This window comes from Lethenteron reissneri, chromosome 33 (assembly GCF_015708825.2).
Source record: "Lethenteron reissneri isolate LAM-NWPU_2019-01 chromosome 33, ASM1570882v1, whole genome shotgun sequence".
NCBI classification, from domain to species: domain Eukaryota; kingdom Metazoa; phylum Chordata; class Hyperoartia; order Petromyzontiformes; family Petromyzontidae; genus Lethenteron; species Lethenteron reissneri.
In genome coordinates this window covers 6,078,231-6,094,187 of record NC_083811.1, presented here as the reverse complement: position 1 = coordinate 6,094,187, position 15,957 = coordinate 6,078,231, and the positions used below count along the sequence as shown (strand labels likewise).

At 47.3% G+C, this 15,957-nt stretch overlaps 1 protein-coding gene across 1 annotated transcript in view; it reads right to left on the bottom strand.

Moving 5' to 3' along the window:
* LOC133350425 (polyamine-modulated factor 1-binding protein 1-like) overlaps nucleotides 1-15,957 on the bottom strand; it is a 52,045-nt gene that overhangs the window by 15,840 nt on the left and 20,248 nt on the right. Inside the window, exons 2-4 of the mRNA XM_061564766.1 lie at nucleotides 4,945-5,116; nucleotides 3,132-3,257; nucleotides 1,348-1,482 (exon numbers count right to left, since the gene is read on the bottom strand). Coding sequence (XP_061420750.1) covers nucleotides 1,348-1,482; nucleotides 3,132-3,257; nucleotides 4,945-5,116 — 433 coding nt within the window. The remainder of the gene's footprint in view (nucleotides 1-1,347; nucleotides 1,483-3,131; nucleotides 3,258-4,944; nucleotides 5,117-15,957) is intronic.

The window sequence follows — 15,957 nt, the reverse complement described above, 5'->3', positions numbered from 1 at the left end:
CTCGGTGAGACTCGTCTGGATAGACAAATGGCAATATTGTGCATGTACAGCCCTTTGCCAATCCACTGCTGGATGAGGGCCTACCCACGCCATGCGGGTTATGTGGGTGATGAGATCGTTATTCACCATGCTGGCCATCGTGGGGTGGTCAAGGCGGGGAGCATACACTGGGGGGCATAGAAGTACCGTACAACAATGGATTTTGCGGCCTCAATGAAACCTATTCTACACCGTGACCGTCCGTCCACTCAAGCACGATCCAGGCTAAACCCTGCTCGGCTTCTAAGCTCTGGTGAGGTTGAGCGCATCCAGGGGGGGTTGCAACACCGCGAGCTGTTGGCACGACGAGCTGTCGGCACGACGGCTGACGTTTCGCCGCACACACGCCGGGCAGCTTCTCCGCAATTCAGTTCGGTCGAGAAGCGTCGCGCGTTGTGTCAGACAGCGGGAGGGGGGGGGGGGCGCAACACGACAACACATCGGAGAGCCGTGCAACAGCACAACCGCGAAAAAGCTACGTGGGCATTCTAGAAAAAAATAACTAGTTTTATTTCATCAGGTAAGGCCCACTGAGCTGTACTGCTCTTTCTCAGAAGTGACCTGGGCATCACAAATGATAGCTCAACGCAGTGGCTTATCATCACGTGGAAATTTATAGCAGCGAAATAGTCCGAACGCACGTTGATTCTAAATGTGGAGGGAAAAAACCGGAGGACCCGGAGAAAATTCCACGCGGCCACGGGGAGAGAGACACGCAAACTCAGGGTCAGGATCGAATCCACGACCTCCTGCATACCAGGCGAGGTGGTTAACATCTCCTAGCCACCGTACGCGTGGAGGTGACGCGGCCTGGCGGCAGCGCGTTGGCCGCTCGTTGCAGAGGTTCGAAGTTCAATTCCAGCGGCCGCCCTGGTTAATACCGCGGGTGCACCAGCCGTTATAATACGACACGCCGCCTGCCTTACAGTGGCCGTCTTCACGGTGGACGTTGAAGATCACGCGACGTCGTTCACGCAAGAGTCGCCTCTTGGTGTGCTGGCATTGTTGTCCAAATTTGAAATATTCTTCCGCAAATTACTCAATTGGAATCTAGGCTCGGCAGATCCAACAAAGGGCTACAGAGCACGGTGCTGGAATAAAAAAAGCTTAATAGCGATCGGGCAGAGTTCTTCCGGCATAGAGCGGTCCAAATCTCATAGGCAAGGATCGAAAAACCCCGAGCCCCGAAATGTTTTTGCCGAAATCGATCATCGCTCCCGACTGGGAAAACTTGGAACCACCCGTAAATAAGCGAATGAATAATAACAAATTATTAGATCTCATCTCTCCCCCCCCCCCACCCCCCACCTGCTGCTGTGTGTCACGCTGCACGCCGCGCACGCCGGAGAGCTCGCTCAGCAGCCGCTGGAGCTGCCCCTCGCCCGCTTGCAGCTCCCGGCTCCTGTCCCGCTCGGCCGCCAGCTCCAGCTCCAGCCGCGTGACCTGCGAGTGGACAGCAACGACGCGCGCGGGGTTCATACGCTGTCCCGGCCCCCCCCCCCCCCAAAGGGTCAAAAAGGTCAAAACGTCAAAAGCGATTTCTTCCTCCGGCGGCCGTTGAGGAGGGTTGCTCATCTCCTGTCTTGCAGCCCTCAGCCAGTGCTGGGAAAATTCCACATTCCCATGGCAGGGACGGGGCCCTCGACAGGACAAATGCTCCATTGGAACCTCATTTGCCAGTAAAAATGTGAAAATTGGTTTTTTACCCTTCTATCTGGCAACAAAACTGACACCTTTTTTACGCCTTTTGGTGTCATCTGGTCCAACCCATGTGAGGACTAGGCTCTAAGGAAAGCTGTCTCGGGTGTGGACCAATCAACTTCAAGGACAGTGCATACATTATCATGTTTTTTGTTTGCATTATGACTGCAGGTATTGTGGTCTATGCAAACATGACTCCTTGTAAAAAAGGTGTCAGTTTTGTTGCCAGATAGAAGGGTAAGAAAACAATTATCAGGACAAATGCTGTTGAGGTCCCCCACGAAGCGGTGGGGTGCTGTGCCCATGCCTGAAGGGAGGGTCGGCAGGCTGAGTCGACACCCCCCCCCCCCCCCGATTGCGAGCCGCTCGCTCCGATTGCGAGCCGCTCGCTCTATCGCCGAGCCACTTGGCTGGCGGCCGGGCAGCGGTGGCGCGGGAAATAAACAAACGGAGCAAAGAGCTTAGGGCCCCCAAAGAAGCTTGAAGGCCCCTCAGGATTCATTACCAAAAATTGGATTCTTTCAAATGTCAGCTCAAATTGAAATCCTAATGAACGGAGCAAGATCGTTAAAATAAAAAAAAAAGACAATTAACTTCTCTCTTCTGTACACGTTGTCTGCATTCAACGTCTCTTGTTCTCACCACATCTCTGTTTTGTTAACATGTCGCTTACCCATTCCGTCATCTCGCTAGGATTTTATCAACTGAAGGAGGGGGGCCCCAAAAATAACTTCTGCTTCGGAGCCCCAATGGGTTAGCACCGCAAAATGCTATTTGAATGTCACCACCAGTTGTGCACGGATTGTGTTATTTATAAAGTAATATACTTACATTTAACAGAGCATCATGACAATCATACAAATTCATAATCTTATCATCGTCATCATCAGCATCAGCCATGATTGTTCCATAAGCCATCATCATCTCTCGCGGTCATGCGACTTCACAATCACCTGCTCCCAAGCTGATTTCATCGCTCCATCTCTGCAGCGGACATCCTCTCCATTCTAGATGTATTAAAAGATTGTGTCACTCCGTCACTATGCTTACACCTCAACAACAAAACGTAGTGCAAGGATGAGCAATTTGTGGAAAAAAAAATCTGCAAAAAAAACTTCTTTCCAACTTTTAAGAAACAGCTCTGTGAAATCCACTTCTGTGGACCCTACTTTAACAGTGGCAGAACAGGTGGGACAGTGCTGCCCCCTACCGTGCGAAACAGCGTCACGTGTAGTGATCTCAGAGGTCGCTCTGTCATACCCCGCCCGCTTCTGCATGCCGTCCTCTTAACACGAAGTGGCGCCCCCCGCTCTTACGGACACCGGTGGCGCGCAACCGGGACGAGGGTTTGTGCGGAAAGAGAGAGGGGAGAGGTTCGTCGCGGCGCTGACCTCGTGCAGCCGCCGCTCGGCCAGCGCCTGGGCCTCGTCGACGCGGGACCGAGCTCGTCGGAGCTCCGTCTGGGAGCCGTCCAGCGCCCGACGCGCATCTCGCCCCTCGCCTTGGGCCCTCTCCAGCTGGGGCGGCGCGGGACGGGCAGGGGACGAGAACGCGGCCGTCATTACACGGCACCGTGTTTCAAACGATCGTAACGGTCGTTACGGATCAGCGGGATCGTTGCTTATCATTACTGATCGGCACAATCGTAACTTATAACTTATCAACGTAACAGCATGTTCACATCAACATACACGTGATGTTACGTTCAATCACGAAAAGTCTTAAGCCACTCGTCATGAGCTTTCTCGGTCCGAATGTGATCAATACATGTGCACGTGCAAATATGTTTCATGATTTTTCCATAAATCTACCACTACGTGACCGAACCTAAAAGCAAATTTGGACTCAAAAAATATCACGATCATTACTGAACAAACACAATTTCACCAAACAACACGAGTCTGTGCGGAGTTCAATCACTGTGGACTTCCCACAAAGCGGTACCTATTTTATCAACCCCGGTAAAATGATGGACAATTCATCTTCACAACCTACGTGTTTAAAATATTCCAGCATCTCGGCAGCCATGGTCTCTCTCCGCCCGACTTCTTCAGAACTTCCTGGGGCGCTTAATTCCACTGGGGGTACCACTTTGTGATTTCCCCAGGGAGGCCTTCGCAGACGACGCGATAATGTTGCTTGTAAATTGGAAACGCTGGCATATTTTTGAAGCGAGTCCCAATCCCGCGACACTCTACAGCACTCGAAGTGACCTGGGAAATCGGTAAAGTTGTTCGTGGGAAAATGGCTTCGTGGGGGCTGTTAGTTCGTGGAAACATGACCTGAAATTTCATGGCGCGCAAGGGGTCAGGAGTTGTTATTTGTCAGAGGGCCTCGGCAAGAACCTTCGGGCAGGTCTGGCCAGACGTGTTGGTGCGCTTGTGAGCGACAACGACACCGAGTACGAGCGTCTGTCATATCATTTATTTATCCAGGGAAGTTTCAGTCTTGCCCAAGCACGCTAACTTTTACCAACAGTCTATGTGTCTCTAGTTTGGGGGTCCTCCGATCCATGTTCTCCTCTCACTATCCCCACCATCACTACTCTCAGCAGTGGTGGTAGTGGTCGCAGCGGGCCTGGTGATGGTGTTGGCTGTGATGGTGGTGATGGTGGTGGCGGCAGTGGTGATGGTGGTTATGGTGGCGGTGGTGATGATGGGGAAAGGCATGGTGGTGGTGGCGGTGGTGGCAGTGGTGCAGGGAAGGTGGCATTGGCTCTTTTGCTGGTGGCAGTAGTGGTGGTGATGGCAGATACCATGGTCGTGGCAGTAATTGGTGTGGTAGTGGCAGATATGGAAGTGGTGGCAGCAATGGGTGTGGTGGTGGCGGTCCAAGTGGTGATGGTAGAAGGTGTGGTGGTGGTAGTGGAGGTGCCAGGTGTGGTGGTGGTGTTGCTGCGCTACGAATCCTGTCCCCCGGATTCGATTCCCGCTCACAGCCAACACCAGTGTCAATTATCTGAACCGGTGCTGGGCCTCCCCTAGGTCGACTCAGTCTCAAATGAGTACCTGGTGCGGTGTGAAAAAACACCGCCACTCGGGAGTCAAAGGCGGCCGGGCCCGGCGCTGGCCACCAATCCCTTCACGTGCCGTGCCGGCCTTCATTAGGTGACACTCGCTGACGGCACTTGCCCCAAAAAAGTCCTTTTAGGCTACACGGGGAGATCTTTGTCTTTGTTTCGGCGGGTGGCGGCGACGGTGGCACCTGCTTGCCGGCGTCCTGCAGGCGGGCCGCGAGCGCCTGCGCGTCGCCCTCGTGCCGCGCCGCCGTCTCTCCCGCGCGACCCCCAGCTCCGCCTGGAGGCCGGAGCTGCGCTCGCGCTGCCCGCTCCAGCTCCTCCCGAAGGGACGCGGTCGCCTCCGCCCTCCGCCGCCAGCTGAAGGTTGGAGGAACGAAAGCGCACGGACGGTGGCCGTGAAGGGTCACGGTTTGCCGAGGAGGCCGGATGTACTATGCACGTACGTATGTTTAAATTCTTTTGCACCGTACGTAGCCAGCCACGGACCCGCCGCTGCCGAGTGTGTTGATGGTGGCGATAGTGGGAAGAGCACATGAATCAGAGGACCCAAACTAGAGACATATTGATTGTTGTGAAAAGTTAGTGTGCTTGGGCAGGACTGAAACTTCCCTAGATGAATGACCGATGTTATAGACGCCCGTGCTAAGTGCTCTTGGCACTCACATTGGAGATCAGAGCGCTGATCTTGGCGTACGCTGAGATTCTGGGTTTGAATCCAGGTAGCTGCCTGTGTTTAAACTGGGTTCTCAAGTGGAGAAGTTAATGGTCTTAGCGCAGTCACCAATGACTGTGTAAAGTAGGTAACTCGGCAGGAGACGACTTCACGGGTAGCACACTCTTTATTTTCACCAACTTGTAGTTACACGGATGACTAACACCCTACTCGTTACACGGGTGACCAACACCCACTTAGCTACACGGGTGACGGACACCCACTCAACTACAACTTCGTTACACGGGTGACCAACACCCATTAGCTACACGGGTGACCAACACCCACTCAGCTACACGGGTGACCAACACCCACTCAGCTACACGGGTGACCAACACCCACTCAGCTACACGGGTGCTAACACCCACTCAGCTACACGGGGTGACCAACACCCACTCAGCTGTACTGACACGGGCTCTTACGCCCTGTAGCCTTCCGGGACACACCCAGCCGGGGTGCCCGTCTCGGCTCTGGGTACCACCGTCCCGACCCACACGGGCGTCGGACTACGGTCCCCCCAGTCTCGGCTCCGAGCCACACAGGGCCCCTACCTCCTCCACCCCGTCTTCGGTCTTCAAACTGGTAACACTGACCACGAGTGCTCTCGCGGTCCCCCTTTATACCCCTCCTGCGGACGTCGCTGAGAGTACTCACTATCTGACCAATCACTGCGCACTCGCTACGATCCTCTTTTCCCAGCTTGTGTGAGCGCGCCTCACCACCGGCGCGCGCGTCCATGCCACGCCCACCACCGCGTGCCCAAACCCCGCGCCCCGTGATCCATCACTCCCGGCGCACGTCAATACCACCACTACATCACCCCCTACCACATAGCTCGCAGCCGACCCGGCTGCTAATAAAACATACAACACCCCTTCACCCCCACGTGTGCCCCGTAACATAACACAAACCCTAACAACACAACATGAACACCGCAATCCGCAAAACCCAGCAACCGCCACACCCGCAACAAGAACAACATGCACAATCCGGCGAATGGCAACGATACTGTGTATGCGGAAAGAGTAACAATAAAAAAATTTCTTTAATCATTTTCTCTTCTTTTCTCTCCGACTCATGCAGCGTCCCGATGTCCGAGCGTCCCTTGAACGGGACATTACCCCGGCAGAGGGGGAAGCCGGCAACGAAGTCGGGCTTAACAAAAAAAGAAATTTTTTTTTTTTTTCATGAAAAGTGTTGCGTCCTTGACCGAGTCCGCCTTGCCGGACCGTCGTACGGCACAGGACGCAGTTGGCCATCCGGCGGCGCCGGCAGTTCAGGAAGGCATGGGCCAGGCATCGGGGCTCCGTGCGAGCCGCTGGGTTCCGGTTCCCGACGGTCAACAGCCGTCAGGTCCGAGACACCGGGTTTCAGTTGGATGTCTTGAGTCCCTGGTCGTCGTCCGGACGTGGGTCCCGCGGTGCGTTGACGCGGGGCCAGGCACCCGGCCGCGACGTGGCCCCGAAGGCCGCAGTTGTAGCAGACGACGAGGGACGTCGTAGGTTTCGGTTGCTCCAGCTTGCGGGAGGAGCGTGTGGCGAACGACCTCCCGTTCTCCACTCCCCCGGCCTCGAACCAGCGAAGGCCTCCTCCCGAGGCACAGCAGGCTGAGGTCCGCTGATCGTGGCGGCCGGTGCCCCGTTCTCCACCGATGCGCAGACGACCGTCGGCTTCCGCTGTAGGACCTCGTAAGCGTGGATACTCGTGGCAATCCCCAGGGAGCAGATGTCCATCTCGTCCGCCGTATTAATGGGAACTCCCAATCCGTGAGCCAGCGCCCAGCCGTTGCTCCGTCACCATGGCCGTCCCTTTCCCTCCTTGTCCCATGCGAGGAAAAGCTGAATCCGCCTAGGGCGAGCAGCGCGTGCGATAGGCGCAGCGTTGTTCTCCAACCACCTTCCGCCGATCGTAGAACTGGTGGCGACAGGTCGAGGGCGGCCCGAACACCTTGGCCAACAGGTGCAGCGCGGCCTTGGAGCGTTGAGCGGGACGACCTCGGGGCAGACGTGAAGGCCGCAAGCGCGTCGTCGTCGAGCATCGCTGGCAGCGCGCGCAGGGCCGTGGTGTCGGACCACCCCGACATTTCTTGATGCGCGATGAACCGTCGCTGGAAGGCTCCCCAGTCGCCCCGTCCGCCTTGAACACCGACAGCGCGGGCAATCGTTGCTGGAGAACTCGATCGTCGTCGTCGTCGTTGGAACGGATTTTCCCGCTCGCTGCTGTGGTTGTAGAAAAATGTCGGCTCCCTCTGCAGGCGCAAAATGGAGAGCTCCGGCGCTCGCCGATGACGCGGGCTGCGCTGTGTGGAGACCTCTGGCCACGTGGTGTCCGCGTTTCCCGCCAACCCGGAGGCGGACCCTCAAAAATGGCGCCAACTCCCAAACTTTTGGCGCGAAACGCCTTATGGCGGGAACCCTCCAGCCGCGCCGCCTCTTCCAACCCCGCAGGCGTTCCACCGGCCGCTGGAACGGAGATCTCCGCCAAGATCGCAGCGGCGGCGAGCAGCAACTCCGCCAGGCGGGAGTGTGCGTCCTGCAGGCTGGTGTCGGAGGCGGGCGGAGCATCGGCCATTTCCGCGAAGTGCTGCATCGGCGGCAACTCCTCGTCTTCTCCTCCCGAGGGTGGTGTCACCGGTACGTCGTCGTCTCCCCGGTCTTGCACGTGGGAACGAGAAGTCTTCCTTGTGTCCATTCTCCTTGAAGACAGGTTTACTTCTGACGCCAGTTGTAAAGTAGTAACTCGGCAGGAGACGACTTCACGGGTAGCACACTCTTTATTTTCACCAACTTGTAGTTACACGGATGACTAACACCCTACTTCGTTACACGGGTGACCAACACCCACTTAGCTACACGGGTGACGGACACCCACTCAGCTCCAACTTCGTTACACGGGTGACCAACACCCACTTAGCTACACGGGTGACCAACACCCACTCAGCTACACGGGTGACCAACACCCACTCAGCTACACTTCGTTACACGGGTGACCAACACCCACTCAGCTACACGGGTGACCAACACCCACTCAGCTACACGGGTGACCCACACCCACTCAGCTACACGGGTGACCCACACCCACTCAGCTGTACTGACACGGGCTCTTACGCCCTGTAGCCTTCCGGGACACACCCAGCCGGGGTGCCCGTCTCGGCTCTGGGTACCACCGTCCCGACCCACACGGGCGTCGGACTACGGTCCCCCCAGTCTCGGCTCCGAGCCACACAGGGCCCCTACCTCCTCCACCCCGTCTTCGGTCTTCAACTGGTTAACACTGACCACGAGTGCTCTCGCGCGTCCCCCTTTATACCCCTCCTGCGGACGTCGCTGAGAGTACTCACTTATCTGACCAATCACTGCGCACTCGCTACGATCCTCTTTTCCCAGCTTGTGTGAGCGCGCCTCACCACCGGCGCGCGCGTCCCATGCCACGCCCACACCGCGTGCCCAACCCCGCGCCCCGTGATCCATCACTCCCGGCGCACGTCAATACCACCACTACATATGTAATGAATCTATTCATTTAAAAGTGAGCTATATAGTGCAGGAGGTATGCATTGCTTGAATTCATCGCAACTATATTAAGATGTTGCTAGATTTGTGTGTTGCTTTCAGCATGGAAGACTAATTAATTGTCAGGATTCCAATACCGTTTGAGAATTATAATGTATGTGGTCAATGTAATGTTTTCAAAGAGTGTTCGTACTAAAAAGCATTTTTGAAGGACAATTATTTATTTACGTTACAAATTAACTGTGCACGAGTTAAACAGGATATCAAACATTTTGTTCTTGATATGTAGCACAGTGATTTTCAACGATGATGTAAAATGTATTTAAAAAATTATGCATATGTATTAATGTTGACATTTTTTCTCTAACAAAGTTTACGAACATGAGGGTTTCGCCATGAATACACCTTTATACAGTACCATTCATTGTGAAATGTCAAAATATGCGAAAAGGTGAAGCTCTACATTGATTTGCCCACGTGACTGCTCCTAGAAGGGGCTCACAGAAGGAAGCTCTACAGGGTATTTGGCCAAACTCTTCCATGCCCGGCCAGATGTCTTTGAAGAGGTGAGAATACCCACACTTATCCCCACCACATCATGTGACCAACCGAGCAACTGTGGTCTACCAACATATACTGCTGGGTAAGGTGGTGGGGGGGTATTTAAAAAAAGCTTTCCTACTGCTTGAACTACCGGAGATTGAATATGTGGGATGCGTCCACAATGTAATAGTATTTAGTGAATATACAGGGTGTTCTAAAAAGATGGACCAGATTTGAAATCGCTATATTTTTGAAATTGGGTCCATCTTTTTGAAACACGCTGTATATTTGTAAAAAATACAATCTAAAAAAGACAATAATAATTTAACATGACTAGAAACCCTTAGCAAGGTCATCAAGGTGTATGTAAAATACAATTTTATTTCATTGCCACAGAAATGTCTGATCTTAAAACATTTTCCAATCCACATTTCCTATTTCTATTGGCTGCCATAAATGTAATTTTACAGGAGTTATACAACACAGAGGTTTCACTATGATGTGTGAATAAAGATATTTTTGTAGTTATACAGAAATATGATTTTACAATACAACGCCATGTGGATGTTTTCCGTGAAAGTGACGAATGATCTTCTAAATTTGTAACAAACGTTTTAACAAAAAAAAATCCCACGCACACATTTAAAGGCTCTGTATAATTTTCCACAATCCACCATTTTATGACATGGGTCATGATCTAATGTAATTTCTGTTACAATTTTTAAAAGCCATTTATCCCATAGATTTATTTTAAAAGACACGCTATTATTTTCATGGATCGCAATAGTTATCAAAGTTTTCTTTGATTAATACAGAAATTCTATATTAATATAATTCAGATTTTAGGTTACATTTCAATCTTACTATACAATCCTTCTATCTTAAATGATGTGCTTTAGAATAACAACGCTCCAGTGCTATTTATATACTGGCAGACCACACGTGAATGTTTTGGAAGGAGCATGGAATTGTAAGTGGTCAGAATAATACCTGCTGTTTTTTTAAGGAATCTCTTTTCTATCATGCACAGAATACGCCCAGATGAAATCCTTCCTGCCATATTTTTTGTGACTCAACCGCTCAGCAGAGAGGGTAGTTTGCAACATATTATCTTCTCAAACGCTGGCTGCCTAATTAGTAGTGAATGCTGAATGACTCCTCAACTTGATTTACTCTCTGAGTAATGCATCAACATGGACTGACTGCTAATGCCTGTGAATGCCAATGAGCTTATGTCAAAAACACTATTGACAAATGACTTCCTGAGGTTCAATATGCATCGCATGTACTTTCAATGGGTATATTTTTTCACGTGGAAAACTTTGCAGAGCAAAATAAGCATTTCATAACAACAAATAGGCCAATCTGGGCACTGCTTAAACATTACACTGCATATATATTTACATGTATGTAATAACTAATATGTCATGTGTTATGCTTCTGTCACCAAAAAAATATGATTTCAACAGTAATATAACGATGGACACGATGCAGTCATGAAAAATAGAATTAAAAGATTTCAAATTTTAATCGAACAATAAATGTACATTTAGCAAAAATATGTTGATTCTTAATTTTGGAGCTTTCGTGACTGCAGGAATTATTCTTTGGTTATTTCGGTTAAGTCACGTCTAAAGATAAAATAATAAATTAAAATAGAAACTATAGTTTTCTAGTTAGATTTTTGTTGCTATTTCTTTTATGCCTGATGATGATTGCTTGTGTTGCAATCGAAACGTCGTAATTTGCTATTATTTTAATTTATTATTTTATCTTTAGACGTGACTTAACCAAAAGAACCAAAGAATAATATGTTGATTCCACGACTCTATTATTATTTTTTAAAGGAACACATGTCATAGTAATAGCTTGAATAGAAACATGAGCCTCATAACGCTGATGCGCGTTACTAACATGCCTCGATTTATTAATTTAGATGATTTGTCTAGGCTTGCCCACGCAAGCTACTTCATTTGTACTCTCGTGAGTCCCCTCGTTTTACGTGACCAAATGCCGGCCGTTTGAGATTCCAAAGCGCTTCTTTGTAGCAAGGCTCGTCTATTGCACATCTCCGCGCAAGCCGTGTAACACCAGCGCACGAGACGGCTGCTACAGCTGCTGCTGCAGCCAGCGCTGACATTATCTGCGAGCCCAGAACTGGAGCGACTGTTTATCTGCGCAGTTCAGTGCAGATTTACACATCTGTACCGTTCCCAGATCAATAGTGCAATAAAATTGCTAGATTAGTGAAAATGTCCTATTTATCAGAAAGTACTGTAGATTGTGATCCATAACAGCACTCAAGCAGATTAAAGACCACAACAGCCATATGGCGTTCGTGCTTTAGCTCAAGGTAAAGGGACACATGTGCCCATCGCAATGTGGTTTTCATTTGTTAATCGGGCTTGTATTGAAGCGTGTAAACATTGCTCGATATCTAAGATACTGGGAATTATACATACATCATACCCCTAAGCAGGCTGGAAAAACGATAAAAAGAAATTGTCATCTTGATGTGTAAGTAAATTACGAAAATGTGTTTCTTTACAGAATGTTCTATTAGTGCATATCTAGACGAGTGATCTTAAATTAACATTTTAGTTACATATAAAACCCATTTCTGAAACATATTTCTCCATTTCATCAAGGACCTGAATGTTATGAGAAGAGAAAACAGAGCATTACAGCACACTAGATTATAATTCAAGACTAGTTTAAGTATTGCCTTTGTATAACACTATATTGTACAAAATACCATAGTACAACGTCCAGACATTAATAAATACGTTACTATATTGCGTGCAACACAAAACAAATGTTATTATTTTAATGAGGAATAAAAACAATTTACATCCCTTTATCAATCCACTGCTGGATGAAGGCCTCTGCACACTCTGCCAGTCATGGGGTTGTTTGACCATACTTCACTACGCTGGTCAGTGCAGGTTGTTGAAGGTGAAGAGAGCCCAAGACGAGATGAGATAACATTCCACTGACGTTTAGCCATGGCTGGGGATCGAATTCAGGTCGCAGTGTGACAACCACTACGCCCACTACTCCACTCCTTTCGACTTTTGATATTTACATAAACACGACATAGTACCTTTCATTTTTAGTTTCGTCATAAACTGTTGAACAAAATGTCCCGTAGATTTAACTGCTTAACCCGAGCTATTAAAACTATTAATACTTTTAATACTTGCATTGCCTTTGTCCTGTTTGCCTTTTGGCGTTCTCTGGTCTAACACTGTCGAGGCAAGACCATAAAGAAGGCTGGTGGAAGCCAATGAGTTTTAAAGACAATGCAAATATTATGAGAGAATGTTTGTTTGCATGTTTTTTCCACATGTGTGGTCAATGCACACTTGATGCCTTGCGATAGCTATCTATTTGGTGTTTCAACATCTTAACACTTGTTTTATTGCCAGATGTGGGTAATGCCTATTCTTCTATTCGTAATTTTGATACTGGCAAAAAGGTCCCATAGATATGTTGAACATTGCATGGGAATATTAGTGGAATGGCTCCCAGTACTTTCAGCTATGCTGAGACATAGAGGTTCATAAGCTGACTTAGGGCAGATGGTGTTATTTACAGCTAATCAGTCTTATTTGTCAGACGGGCCAAAAATGCCAGCACTGGCAGCCATCTCCACAAATTAATTAGACACTACTGTAATTTAATTAACCCTCAGCCAATGCAAAATAAAACCTCTTAGCTCAGCAAACACCAGTTCTCTGCTAACTTTGTGTCACCTTCACAACTACTCTTCATTAATGAGCTGCTGAATGTGGCAGCCATGGAGGTAGCAGGTCAGGCCAAATTATATTTGCCTGCCAACCACACACTGCACTAATAAAGGCACTCCCTTAATATTGAAAATGTATAAACATAGTAACTTTACATGTGGGCAATCAATCTAAAAACACAAGGCTCGGATGAAAGAGAAATTGGTTGACGTTAACACGGTTGACTGCATTGTTAATGCTTACATAGGTCTACTGCAATAGTATTATTTATTACTATATAGTACATGGCAATGGGGTTTATTGAGTATAGATGTGAGAAATGTGGTTTATTCTTCATACAAGTTCTAAATCGTCGCGTGAAAAAGTTTATCTGTGCTCTCTGCTCCATCAATCAAGACCTTCTGGCCAAACTCTCAACCAACCCCCTCTCAGTAGGAGATTTCTCCTTCTCTGTTAGGTTTTCGAAAGGGAAGATCTGGATTTCCTTTTCCCTCTGCCATCTGTGCTGCTGACTACACGCACATATAATTGTTATATAAAACAATTATACCAAACTTAAAAAATGCATCTCTTTCGTCCCCACGATACACATCCTGATTTTTTAACAAGTTTCTTCAGTTGAAATAGCATTTGTCTGCCGTATAAATGTACAATGTACTATATTAAGCTAGGATAGTTTAAACTTGCAAATAACAGTGCATTTTAAGTATATTATTTGAGAGTCAGACTTTACACTTCTTTATATTTTAAATGCCTACTGGAAACTGAAAAATGAGTTACATTTGTATGGCCAGTAATATTTATGGGACCCTTTTTGTCAGTATCGGAGATGATAATTTTACCAAAAGCATGTGTGGTTAATGCAGACTTGATGACTTGTGAAAGGTGTGTTTTTGTGTTAGAACATCTTAACACCTGTATTTTTCCTGGAAAAGGTATTCTTCATTCATATTTTTATGAACATTTTCAAGCCTTATTAATAATTGTATATTTCATTTAACTTTGTACCTACTTGAAATGGCATGCACACAACTATCATATTGCATAGAGGTGCATCCACAATCGATATACCTGGTGTTGTATCAGCCTGTTTGTGATATTTTAACACTTCACAAACACTAATCATTACGAATGAAACAGCTGAGACTGTGCAAACGTTGAATCGTATATCCTCCAGGAATGTTTACCACCCGTACACTATATCGGATAGTTTAGTCATCACGTATATGTTTTGATTTAATTAATGACTAAACAGACATAATATAAATTTTGATTTAAAGCTTTCGTGACTGCAGGGATTCATATTCTTGGTTCTTTCGGTAAACTCACGTAGAATGGAAATAATAAAATAATAAAAATATTAAACAATTACATTCTCACGACGTTTCGACTGCAACACAAGCAATCATCATCAGGTGTGAAATCCACTTTTTTCAAACTTTCTTGCTGTGGATTTCACACCTGATGATGATTGCTTGTGTTGCAATCGAAACGTCGTGAGAATTGTATTGTTTATTATTTTTATTATTTTATTATTTCCTTTCTACTTGACTTTACCGAAAGAACCAAGAATATAGACATAATCTAATAACTACGTTAGTATAAGTTGTAGGAATGTGTTTTAAGAAAATAACAAATGGACATTTCTATTTTCGAAACAAAGTACTAACATTTTATTCTAATCACACAAAGTCAATGTTCTGTTACCAATTAATCACAGACCCTTCCAAACGAACAATTTATTCAAAATAAAAAAAACGCAGTTCCTCGCCCATTAACTTTACATTTGTACTTACAGGAAGATGACCGGGCAACAACCCTCGAGAGAGACATCCTCAACAGAGTGCTTCAAATGGCGTGTGATGGCTGCTGTAGAAATGTAATGTAGTCATTCGGTACCTTTGCATGCCCTCGTTCCAGCTCTCCTCCCAATTAGAAGACTGGAGAAACATACATTAGTTTGTAAAAGGCCACATTTTTCTCTTGCTACACATACTGAAATGTAAACCAAAAATGTGTGTAAATGGTAAGAGATGAAATGGCGAAGATTAAACACAATTTGTGCCAGTTTTAAGTAGTATAGGACTTGAAATGAATGTCGATATACAATTTCCCTTTGGCACGCATGAATACATGTAAATACACACTTCAGCTTAATTTGACATGGCAACTTAAGTGGTTCATTGTGAACAACTGAATATAAACACCAAAAACATCGATACAAAAATAACTATGGCCAAATATTTTTTTGGGGCATGCAATACATTAAAATGCATTAGCCGTATTGAGAAACGGGCATGATTTAATTAGTGCAGGAGTCACTTTGTTTTCTATATTTTTTGTGACGTGGGGAATTCATCTCGATGAATGTTATGGGGAGAAATTATGGTTTTATCAAATAAAATTCGAATGTTATCCTCACAATCTATGTTGAATGTAAACATGGTACGAACTGTAAATATATTTTATGAAGTGTGTTGACCATTAATATATCTGGCCCAAAAGTCAGGACACAAGGTTATGATATTTTAAAAAATCACGTCGGGCTATTTAATTTAACAAATGCTCAAACTGACTTCCGTTAATATTTATTCATGCATTTTTTTGGAATTAATTTAGGATTTCGTTTAAAGATTACTGGTGTAATCTTTGAACGTTCATGAATTATGTTTTGTCGCAATT